The 12990-nt window shown below is 39.4% G+C and overlaps 1 protein-coding gene across 10 annotated transcripts in view; it reads right to left on the minus strand.

Moving 5' to 3' along the window:
• The window catches only part of map4k5 (mitogen-activated protein kinase kinase kinase kinase 5), a 31065-nt gene extending 18408 nt beyond the window's left edge, over positions 1-12657 (minus strand). For 7 of the 10 annotated variants that reach the window (XM_085142591.1, XM_085142590.1, XM_085142587.1 and 4 more), the window contains exons 1-4: positions 12241-12657; positions 11689-11919; positions 7883-7940; positions 2691-2781 (exon numbers count right to left, since the gene is read on the minus strand). In XM_085142591.1, the coding sequence (XP_084998717.1) occupies positions 2691-2781; positions 7883-7940; positions 11689-11796 (257 nt within the window). In that variant the 5' untranslated portion in view covers positions 11797-11919; positions 12241-12657. The other 3 variants (XM_085142592.1, XM_085142589.1, XM_085142584.1) reach the window with 2 other exon arrangements.
• Positions 12658-12990: the final 333 nt, after the last annotated feature.

A 12990-nucleotide genomic window follows, 5' to 3' on the forward strand; every position in this document is an offset into this window, starting at 1 on the left:
GACAGTGGGAAGGAAAAACTCCCTTTTAACAGGAAGAAACCTCCGGCAGAACCAGGCTCAGGGAGGGGCGGCCATCTGCTGCGACCGGTTGGGGTGAGAGAAGGAAGACAGGATAAAGACATGCTGTGGAAGAGAGACAGAGATTAATAACAGATACGATTCAATACAGAGAGGTCTGTTAATACATAGTGAGTGAGAAAGGTGACTGGAAAGGAAAAACTCAATGCATCATGGGAATCCCCCGGCAGCCTACATCTATTGCAGCATAACTAAGGGAGGATTCAGGGTCACCTGGTCCAGCCCTAACTATATGCTTTAGCAAAAAGGAAGGTTTTAAGCCTAATCTTAAAAGTAGAGATAGTGTCTGTCTCCTGAATCCAAACTGGAAGCTGGTTCCACAGAAGAGGGGCCTGAAAACTGAAGGCTCTCCCTCCCATTCTACTTTTAAATACTCTAGGAACAACAAGTAGGCCTGCAGAGCGGGAGCGAAGTGCTCTAATAGGGTGATATGGTACTACAAGGTCATTAAGATAAGATGGGGCCTGATTATTTAAGACCTTGTATGTGAGGAGCAGGATTTTGAATTCAATTCTGGATTTAACAGGAAGCCAATGAAGGGAAGCCAAAACAGGAGAAATATGCTCTCTCCTTCTAGTCCCTGTCAGTACTCTTGCTGCAGCATTTTGGATTAACTGAAGGCTTTTCAGTGAGTTTTTTGGACATCCTGATAATAATGAATTGCAGTAGTCCAGCCTGGAAGTAATAAATGCATGAACTAGTTTTTCAGCGTCACTCTGAGACAGGATATTTCTAATTTTAGAGATGTTGCGCAAATGGAAGAACGCAGTCTTACATATTTGTTTAATATGTGCGTTGAAGGACATATCCTGGTCAAAAATGACTCCAAGGTTCCTCACAGTGTTACTGGAGGCCAAGGTAATGCCATCCAGAGTAAGAATCTGGTTAGATACCATATTTCTAAGCTTTTCAGCGCCGAGTACAATGACCTCAGTTTTATCTGAGTTAAGAAGCAGAAAGTTAGTGGCCATCCAAGTCTTTATGTCTTTAAGACATTCCTGCAGTTTAACTAATTGGTGTGTGTTATCTGGCTTCATGGACAGATAGAGCTGGGTGTCATCTGCATAGCAGTGAAAATGTATGCTATGTCTTCTAATGATGCTGCCTAGGGGAAGCATGTATAATGTAAACAGAATTGGTCCTAGCACCGAACCCTGTGGAACTCCATAATTAACCTCAGTGTGTGAAGAGGACTCTCCATTTACATGCACAAATTGGAGTCTATTAGATAGATATGATACAAACCACTGCAGTGCAATACCTGTAATACCTACAGCATGTTCTAATCGCTCTAATAGAATATTATGGTCAACAGTATCGAATGCTGCACTAAGGTCAAGAAGGACAAGCACAGAGATGAGTCCACTGTCAGAGGCCATAAGAAGATCATTTGTAACCTTCAATAAAGCTGTTTCTGTGCTGTGATGAACTCTGAAACCTGACTGAAACTCTTCAAATAAACCATTCCTCTGCAGATGATCTGTTAGCTGTTTGACAACTACTCTTTCAAGGATTTTTGATATGAAAGGAAGGTTGGAGATTGGCCTATAATTAGCTAAGACTGCTGGGTCTAGAGATGGCTTTTTGAGTAAAGGTTTAACTGCAGCCACCTTGAAGGCCTGTGGTACATAGCCGATTATTAGAGATAGGTTGATCATATATAAGATCGAAGAATTAATCAATGGCAGGACTTCTTTGAGCAGTTTTGTAGGAATGGGGTCTAAAAGACACGTTGATGGTTTGGAGGAAGTAATTATTGAAGTTAACTCAGAAAGATCGATTGGAAAAAAAGAGTCTAACTTAACATCAATGGAACTAAGAGTAGCTGTAGATAATATTACATCTGTGGGATGATTATTGGTAATTTTTTCTCTAATGATAAAAATTTTATTTGTGAAGAAGTTCATGAAGTCATCACTAGTTAACGTTAAAGGGATGGTTGGCTCAACAGAGCTCTGACTGTTGCTCACTGCCACCTCGTTTCACTCAACATTTAGGTGGTCATGGAAACCATTTCAGGTAACTAAAAAGGGGTCAACAGGAAACTTAAAATTTCCCCAAATAAACAGGGGTTCCTTTGATTAAATTAAGGTAGTTTTATAATAATTAATGCACAGTTCATTGCTCATTAACGTTTTACTGTATCCAGTTGAGCTCTGTGTGGCAAGGCCGCATAAGACATGCCTGCTGAGATAAGACATACAGCTCTCTGCACGAACAGCCAAATAAAATAGTTCAGAGGCTTTTATTCCATTTAAACCTGCTGGAAGTCTAAGGAAGATGTGGGCGGACCTGGGCCAACTTCCTCTGAAATACCGGCCACAAATCATGGACTCCATTAAAACAGAAGAATAGCATCCTGGCACTAAAGGGCCTAGTCAGCACCCGTCTGCCCAGTTGAAGAGTCTGAGTCATACTTTCACACACACAGGTTTACTAAGTAATTAAATACATCATGTGAGTTTCAGGCAGTGGCTTGTTAAATCCTTTTGACAGTTACATATGAATTCCACAAATGTTATACACTCGACTGGCTGTGAGAGCGAGGAAAAAAAGAAAACAAACTGTGAGGGTAAAATGACTACGCAGGAGCATTTTGTGCTGGCTCTTACCAGAGGTAGCTCCCAAAGTAGGCCACAATATTGTGGTGCTTGCATTCCTTCACCATGAAGATTTCCTGCTGTATGATGGAAAAGTCATCCCCTGGAAACAGAGAGAAATCACAGACACACGGACCAAAAAAAAGTGTTTATTTCATTTTCTGTCCTGCTTTGTTTTAAAATGAAAAATTACTGCAGTCTTAAAATAAAAACCATTTAGTTTAAAAGTTCATGTAAAAAACCTCAGAGGTAGTATGTTTTTTGGGCACTAAAATCTGTTGACAACGACCACACAAGCATCCAGCGTGTGACAAAGCTTGCATCTTCCTTAAACTTTAGGCTTTAAAAAGGCAAAAAAACAACCCTAAATCTTCTCTTTGTTATCTTTTCAGTTCAGTAAACAAAAAGTCTTCCCATGTTTGCCAAGGTTTCACCATATTTTATCCCTGTGTAAATACAGCAGGATACAGAACACTCAATGACATTAGAGGTTTTAAAGTTTATGTGGTATAGGTCATTATCAAAGCAGCATTCCAGCTCAGCAAAGATCACCACCACAATTAACCAGTAGGAAGCAAAAAGACAAAAATATGTAAGCTCAGCTGTCCCAGTTGTGTATAGAAAGACAGCCCTGGAATACATTAACAGCTGGTTAAGATCAAATACACTCTATGACTGTCATCACAGGCAATGCTTTAAGCTTAAGTTCATATATAAATGTCTTTGGTTCCACGATCAATCATCCAGGTAAGGAAATGAAGAAGTAATCAAACCGATGAAGCTTTTCTCCCAGTGAAACGCTACGTGCAGATGAACAAAATCCACTTTCTTTGATTCACACATAAATATACTCTCTGCTTAAATAAATAGTAGGTTGCACATCATTGGTAGTGACAGGAAATTACTGAAAACAAACTTATTTCCTTTCCAGGCTGTGGTCAAACCTGTGAATTCTTGTAACTGAGATGGTATGTGAACAGACCTCTTTTTTTACTTCTGTTATACAATCATCAGAGTAAATTAAACTGAGCTGCATTACACAACAATACTGTGCTTCAGTACTGTGCTTCAGACACCAAACCAGGTGGTTTGGGGTCAGCTTTTCTGATGCAGGGCTAGTTATACTCAGAAAGAAAGCATGATCAGCAGAAAAACTTCCTGAAGCACAGCGGCTCGTTATTGTGCACAAACACTTTGCAAGCAACTAGGCAACTTGCGTACAGCCAACCTGTTTTCAGTGTGTCTGGGACGGTTTAGGCTTTTTCACGTGCCTGGAATGCAGACACGAGTCAAACTATTTAAACAATACGAGTCGTGTCTTAAAATAAACCAAAAACTATCTATATGCCTTTGATTTTCCTATATATAACTCAGCATAGCAGAAAGCACACATTTCCGTGGGTCACATTATTTTAAGTGACACAGAAGGAGACTTTTTTCCCAAAAACTCATTTAGTCACCAATGTGGCATGTCAGACACTCTGCTTACAGCTTTTACATAGCTGAAATGTCAAAGAAAGGTTTACCAGAAGGAAGACGTACTGCAAAAGTGGAATACACCTCCAACTGCTTTTTACAGGCATGCTGGGATATTCCTGTTAATGTGCCTTTAAAAAGCTTTAATCAGATTCACAATTAAATCTACTTGGTAAAGTTTCTTTTTCATTTACTCAACACACTGCCATGGTTTTTACTTCTGTACTTTTTGTTACACATTCAACATGTGCAATGATGACGACTGAATTACTCGGTGCTCAATATGGTCAAGAGAAGCCTCAACAGGAGGAAGTGGAGCATTGGCGTAATTCTGCTTGACTCCCTCCACTCCATTTGTTAAATGTCCTGTAGATAACAGGCTATAATAAGAATATGAGTAATGCCTCACACTCACAGGACCTTGTGAAAGCAACTGCTTGGCAGCTTTGACGCAAAGCTCCAATTTTTTTCATGGAATCCTACATGAAGCCTCACCTTGGCGAACAGGGTTATAACTATGTCATACCACATGTGTACAGGGAGAACTAGTGTGGATCACAAACAATTTTAAATATATCTGTTGACTGACAGCAAAGGGTTTGAAGAGCCACAAAAATTTGAGCAGGAGTAATTTTAGTGAGTGAGCTTAGTACAGAAAAAAAAAAAACATAACAAGTCACCCCACAATCTTCTCTTCTTGGTGAGCAGAGGCCTAAGAGTTTAGCCACTTCCTCCCAGATCGAGCGCTTCCCCCTGCTCTGAATATACACACTGCCTCTCATCGTGTCAAGTTTCATTTCAGTATGTAGGACTTTTGTCGAAACCTGTTACCGATAATCTCAGAAATAAAGTCCTTTTGTAATTTAAAAACATATCTGACGGTAGAAGAAGATGGCTTTATTTTAACTGACTGCTAACTGGAACCATCCAAAGATGAGAAACAAGATTAGGAAACATTAAAAGTTACTGCGTATGTGTTGAAATTTAAAAAAAGAAAGTAAAATTAAAAAAAAGTAAGTCTGGTGACATAGTTCTGAGAATTTCTAGTGAAAACTGCTGGGAGGTTTTTGCAAACACACAGAACTTAAAAACTACAGAGTCACAAGATGACCAGAGTAATGATGAAGTGTTTGAGGTTGTACCAAAAAAAAGAAAACAAAAAAATGTCCTCCTCCATTTGTCATTAATGGTCACACAGTGACAACCCACACCAATTTGGTTCAGTGGTTATTTTTCTTTTAATGCTGCAGTCAAAAGCCCCACAGTCTCACCGCCAGAAGGTTTTACCACTCCTAACTCTTTTTCTGTCCCGTATTTTCTTACGGGCGTCACTCCTGGTTAAACCTGTTTGATTGCATGGTCCACCCAAAGCTGTTTACCTCGAGCACAGAAAGGAGGGCCTCTTGCGAAAGATTAGGTAAAGAAAGGAGTCCTTCTTTGACCAAAGCTGGGTCAAAAAAAAAAAGAAAAGAAAAGAAAGCAACTCTGAACACAGGTTTAGATCATCTTGATAATCTATTGAGTTAACCTGTAACAATTTTTGCTTTAAAGCCTTTGCAGTCCAACCTTCTCATTTCATCTGATATTTTCTGATCATTCCTATATAACCTGTCAAGTCTGCACAAGTCATATCTACCATTTTGCACAGTCCATCATAAAAACAAGAAACGTTCCTCCCTCGCCAAGTCTGTCTTTTGGCATGCAGCTCACTTTCCTAATTTTTTAACAGGTTAAACTCGACAAGAAAGACGAGAAATGTTTCTTTGCATCTGTTTACGACCAGCCTGCCAATTAAAAAAAAACTCAACCTTGAGCAGTCAAAACATGTGATGCACGTTTTTATAACTGCCTTTCGTTCAACTTAATCAACAAGAACCTTCATCAGAAAAAAATCAAACAAAGAAAATATTTTGCAGCTCAACTGCATTACATAACAAGATGGGACATGTTTTGGCCCTCATCCAGCTTCAGCTTTCTGAAATTTGTAGTTGAAATATTCCGCTTGTGGTCTCCATCAGACAAATTTAGCACCATTGATCTCAGTCATTGTCATAAGCCGAGGCCACCAAGTCAGGATAAATTCATACTTTTATGCTCTGTCCTGCAGGAATCCATACTACCGCACAATAATATATAGAATATAGGGGTGCAACGATACTTGTATCGATATTGAACCGTTCGATACAGTGCTTTTGGTTCGGTAAGCACATGTATCGAACAATATAAAATTTTAAATTTATTTTATCAACTTTCCTTCTGACGATGCTGTCTGTGTTGAGCGCTCAGTGGTTCTGCGCTCGACAGTGCAGCCTAGGTGGAGTAGTCGAACACAGATTCACTGAGCACAGGGCAAGCTAGCGAGACAGAAGTTAAGCTCTCCTTGCAACATGGCAAATTGAACCTCCCCCACCCTAATTCAGATGTGGCGTTTGGAACTATTTTGGTTTTCATGTGAAGTATGACCCTGAAGGTAAGCGCGTCATGGACAAAAGTAAAACAGTATGTTGGATGTGCCAGGCAATGCTCAATTACATTGGTGGGAACTAGTGCGTTAGCGCAGTTAGCTTGTTAACGTGTTGACGCCGTCCAGCGTCCAGCCCCACGCACGGGGCGATCCGCGGTAACTCGTTAACGGAGATTTGCCGTGTTGTGGCGTTAACGTCATTTCAGATTAACGCTGACAGCACTAGTGGGAACACAATGAATATGACTGCACATTTACTCCGACATCATCCTAGTGCAAAGACAAGTGAAAGCAGACAAAAACAACAAGCACGCATGCTACAAACTTTACCTGAGTCATTTAGACAGCCGTTAGCACATGATTCTCCTTATGTGGACCTGATATGTTTAATATGCAGCTGAGAGTATAGCCCAGAAGAAGGGTATAGTATAGCTTTTATTTTGGAAAGAGACATTTCTCTGTAATAAACTCTCTTTTCCAAAGATGAGTGATTTCTCGATCAGATAGATTTAGTTTTTTATTATTTTGTTGTTTCAGCAACATTAAATTTAAAAACTGTACTTTTGAGTTGAAATATATATTTATAATTTTAATAAATGACAAATTAAAAAGGCATGAACATTTTTTTTGTATCGAAAAAATATCGAACCGTGACACCAAAGTATCGAACCGAACCGTGAATTTTGTGTATCGTTACACCCCTAATAGAATAATAATAATATATATCAAGTTCATGGATCAAACATTTAAACATTTGACAAGAAGAACAAGTGTAAACACTGATTAGTGATCCTATGATTCTTCATTGACCCAGACAGCGATGTGATGAATGAAAGAAAAGCATAAACAGGAGTGAATGTCCTCCTTCACTGTTAATCAGCTGAGCTCTGTCTGGTCGCTGGTGGTACAAAGCCCTCTCCGTAATCCCACTAATCTGGATCGTGCTAACTCTGTCACTAGGTCATTACCAGCATAAACCCCAAAGTGGAACCAGTCTTTCTGTTCCTTGTACACAAAACCACACATCATACTCCTGCTGGGAAAATGAGATTTATTTTTCACTGTTTAGATATTTGCCTTTTCTTGATAAATATTTATAATCATACCAATAAAATCTTCAGTTTACATAAGAAGTCCAGTTTTGTTGCAGTAAAAAATATATTTTACAGTCATTTGAGGGGAGTTTTTTTCTGTAAAATGCTAAAAAGCTGTGTGTTTTTTTTTCACTGCGATGAGATAATGAAATAAAGGTAATAGCTCTTACCTGGTTCCAACTTTATGACCTTCACAGCAGCAAGCTCTCCGGTTTGTATGTTTCGAGCCTGAAAAACACAATAACACAATTTTAACCGAGGCTTTAACTGTAGGTTGCTCACCGCCTGTTAACTGTATTGACTGAAACATTGACTATAGAAACCAAATAAATCACTCATTTTGGGTATTATGTCTTCATTTGCCCTGATTCAAGCTGCTCAATCATGACAATTTACTACTTCTGTTAAGTTCATTAGATTCTAACACACATTTTTGGGGGGTTTGAAGCAGTGGCTGAACAACACAAGATTATAACTAGAACTTTTCACCATTTTTGGATATTTTATAAAATCAATTTGTTGATCTGAGCAGCAGCTTTATCAGATTGGAAACTGCTGCTAAACTGTCACTTCTAGGATTTAATCAACTACAAACTTGAACACAAAATTCAATAAAGAAAAGAAGTTGTGGCCAACCAGCATTATAAATTAGTCACCAAGGAAAGGCCGGACACCGTCTGTGACTTATGAATAAATGTCTGAATGATACATGTCTGCATATTTTAGTCATTCCTCAGTTAATTTTTTGTTTCTTCCCTGAATCATTTCATAATGCCGACAAGCATGTTTGTATTTCATATATTTTACAAAGCATCCATCATGTGTAAAAATCCTGTGCTACAGCAGGTTTCACTGAAGTCCAAATCCAGGTCAAGACGGGATGCTGCCTAATCCGAGAGAGTGAAATGTCTGGATGAGCGGCTAAATCAGCCATAAACCACAAAACCCAGCAGCCTGGCCATCTTTCAGTAGTGGAATGTAGTGGTGATTCACACATGTAAACAACAACCCAAACAAAGCTTTAAACTGTTTAAAATACAGCTGCGTGCACACAAACATAAAGACATTTAAGAAAACAGAACAATTTTTTCCTACTGTGCACATATTACGAGAGCATGTGACTGTTCTGCTTTAAACTAAAGTGTGTTTAGTATTTGTGTTGAACCTCTGTTTGTTACTTCCTGAAGCAGAGGTAACCAACCTAAGAAATAAGCCACTAAAGGGGGGAGTTTTCATTATAATACCCACATACGAGATGAAGCAGAGAATGTGTAGCATGTGACAGTGTTTCTCATTTCCATTAGGATTCTTTCCATCTCTCTCTCACGTCTCTGGTCTCATGTTTGCGCATATTCAGGGTAATTAACTTTTCTATCATTTTTTAAGTCAAATTTGATTGTTGAGCCCATGAATGCAGTTTTAATGCCCTTGTAACAATCACAATATAAGTAATTTAGATAAGGCTGTAAAATAGCTGGTCAAATAATGGATGTGTAACTAAGATGGCTGCTGAGTGGCAAGACTAGCTTCTAGAATGATTTTGCTACTGACTATTTACAGTATTCCTTATTTCCCTCTTTGTCCCTCAACACTCAACTTTTATGCAAATATTTTCAAAGCCATCGATACTCCATTCATCTACTGGCTTTCCAAGGTTGGTTTTTCCCTTTCTAATCGTGTTATATGACAGGAAATTGACCAGAAAAAGATTCACAACCTGGGGAATTACTCTACAACTAAAGAAAACCAAAATAACCTCCACAGAGATGCCATGAAATTGTTAAACCAATATATTCACATGTAGTAAACATTCAAAGGTGAGGAATGCCATGCTGAGGACTTTTCCCAAATCTAAAGGCGCTTTCTCTGTCAACGCAGGGCAGAACACACCCATAGTGAAACGCATGTTTAGACAGGGGCCTGATCATATTTCAGCTCACTGCAGCTCTGAGCCTGTGAGCTCCGGGAGAATACCAGGCGCAGCATACCACCGGTGGCCTGTCTGGGGGTGGAGGGTGGGCTGGCTCGCTGGCCAGGAAGGCTTTGTATGGAGGGAGGCCATGTGAGCCCGGCTGAACCATCACGTCTACATCAGATGGTTCGTCTGTTTGTGTGCGACAGATGGATAAACAAGAAAATTCTCCAGCAAAACGCACCTCGCCGCAGCCAGACAAACAGTGGGAAACATCTGGCAGTTAGTCGGCTATACCCAGCAAATTAATAACAGATATGCAAAACAGCATTGGCTTGAAACAAATACATCAACACACTAATATAATCATTCGATTTTCTATGGGGATTCTCCAGATGTTTGAGGTTCACAACAATCTGACAAAGAAAAGGAGCAAATCCTCATAAATGTGCAGCTGGAACAAGTAAAGCTTTGCCATTTTTCAAGAAGAACATGGTAACAAATCACCCGAACAGTCAATTACTCTCTCTACTGTTTCTTACTTTGGACCTCTGGGTTTAACTGCAATAAAAGACTTGTAGACTCAAGACTATTTGCCCAGTTTTTCCACAAAAAATAGGAAAAACCCCAAAAAGAAAAACTTCCGAAACTAGACTGTCTCACAAAAAGCTGCAAAATAAATATAGCACATATGCAAGTGAGAAAAAGGAACCAAATAATCATATGTTATTGCTGACAGTCTTTCTATATCCATGTCCAAAAACTTAACACAAATTTGACAGCTGAACTCTTATTCTGAAAAGTTATGCATCACACAATGTACTCTAACTGACCACTTTATTAGGTACTCCTTGTACTGTCCTGGAGCCACTTTCGCTTTCAGAACTGCTTTAAATTTTTACAGCACAGATTCAACAAGATCCTCGAAACATTCCTTTGGCCCATATTAACAGATAGTATCACACAGTTGCTGCACATTTGTCGCGTGCATATCCATGATGTGTATCTCCTGTTCCACCGCATTTCAAAGAACAATAGAATAGAATAGAAATATTCTTTATGGACCCTGACTGGGGGAAACTGTAGTCTTCCAGCAGCAAAGTGACAGGCAGATGGAAAATGCAAATAAACAATAAGAAATAAGAGACTGTACACTAAGTAAGAGCAATTTACAACATAAGCTGGTGTAGCCCATCTGGTTCAAGGTTAGACATGTTATGCATTCAGAGATGCTCTTCTGCATACTTCTGTATAACAAGGTATGCTGAATGAGTGGTTATTTGAGTTACTCTTGCCCTTCTATTAGCCTAAAGCATTTTGGCCATTCTCTTCTGATATCTGGGATCAACAAGGCATTTTCCCCTGCTGCTCACTGGACACTTTTTGTCTTTTTCAGATATTATCTGTAAAGCCTACCAATGATAGTGTGGTGGAAAATCCCAGTAGATAAAGAGTTTCAGAAATACTATCCATCTGACACCAACAACCACATTCAAAGTCACTTAAATCACCTTTCTTTCTTCCTCATTCTGATGTTCAAATTGAACTTCAGCAGGCCATCTTGACCATGTCCACATGCCTATCCGTTGAGTTACTCCCATGTGACTCTCTAATTACATATTCAGTTAGCAAGCAGCTAAACAGGTGTACCTATTGAAGTAAGTGGTGAATGTATTTCTGATGTATGTTGCATTGTCTCCACCAAAAGTGGTAGAGCAAACTAACAAGAAGGTACAAGCAACGACCTGAGCACAACAGTCAAACTGGTTCAGCAACATTGCCTCCACAAGCAGGAAAATACAGATAACAAATTGATCCAACCAATAAAATAAGATAATAAAGTAAAAAACAGTAAGCGCCACCATATGCAATGTTTGGCACATGAATGGATGCACAACCTGGCTCTCACTCAAAAGCTTCTGTCAATGTGTTTGCCACATGTTATCATGACTTACAAAGCAAACACCACTCTGGCTTAAATTACAGCGACAGCCTGATTAGTCATGATGTGGTGGGTTATGTTATCTCTAGCGCTAATGACAGACTGTGGGAACATCACTGTACCTTATACACGTCTCCATATGTACCACTTCCAACCCTCTGAATGAGTTCAAAGTCATGCTGAGGGTTCCTCCTTTGGATTTCATTGCTTGGCCGGGTAAAGATATCCATGGTACCTTGACCCAGAGATGCCTTTACATTTATTTGGACTGACCAACGGTGGTGTCGATGATCTGATGCAACAATGGTTTTGAGTCAGAGTTACTCAGACTGCCCGTCCCTGTTGTCCATGTCCTGAAAGGTGGAAAGCTTTTTGGGGAAAAGTGCACAAAAGAAAAACAGCGAGTATTAATCTCTAGTAATAACCCTGGACGAGCTTAGCTTTGACATCTGTCACGCAAGCACTAATTAATTACCTCCAACTACTCCTCAAAAGTAATAAAGAGACAAGCATTTAAAAGCAGTGACCATTATAACGGTATTAACATGCAGGTTGTGGTCATTCCAGCAATTAGCCAGAGCCAGTGAAAGGCTTAGCATCCGGGCGGGTCAGCTAAAGCTAGCTAACTGGCTAAAGTTAGCTTCTCGGCTGGCTCTAAGTTCAACAGTGTATACCTTCAACAACACAAACACGGCGGGAGCATGTCTTGAACTCCGAATCGTTTTCAGGCTTTTAACTGTGCGATGGCGTCGAATAGTTATCCAAAAAAACAAAGGCGGTCCCCCTCTTTTGTTATCGAGGGAACAGTAGTAAACTTCACTCGCTTGCTGGTCCTGCTGCTGCTGCTGCAGTTCACTCCTTCAGAGAAAAAGCGACAGGGTCGACTTCAAATCCCCGCAAGCCAGCGTTAAGTTTTGCCGTTGCCATGTCATTTCCCTCGGCTGACAGTTTTAGATTAGCCTCGGGCTCATGGGTAGAATACTAACGTTAGACTACATAAACAATAAACTGTTGGATTTACTGAAATAACACGCTCCCTTAAAAGCAACAGTGTGTTACTAATCTTTGTGGAGTCGCAGTTATTGGACGCTGGTGCATTCGAGTGCATCACGGAAAATAATCTAACCACAATCACGTATTTATTACATCGTTAATAATATAACAAAAGTATTCGATTTGTAATAAAGAAATAAAAATATAAAGGGCATTCAAAGCACGTGAAATGTATCTAGACGTCTCATTTTTAAAATAGTACCTTTTCTTTATTATCTATTCAAACCAAATGTTGATTTATGGGCTCGTTTTTGATGTAGTTATGGTTTAGTATCTCAGCATATCTTTTCAAAAAAAGTTGGATGAATAAAATTTCTGTTGAGATGTAATTATGACCCCTTAAAGTTATCATTTGCAGGTATTACTGTATT

Source organism: Neolamprologus multifasciatus, chromosome 19 (genome assembly GCF_963576455.1).
Source record: "Neolamprologus multifasciatus chromosome 19, fNeoMul1.2, whole genome shotgun sequence".
Lineage (NCBI taxonomy): Eukaryota > Metazoa > Chordata > Actinopteri > Cichliformes > Cichlidae > Neolamprologus > Neolamprologus multifasciatus.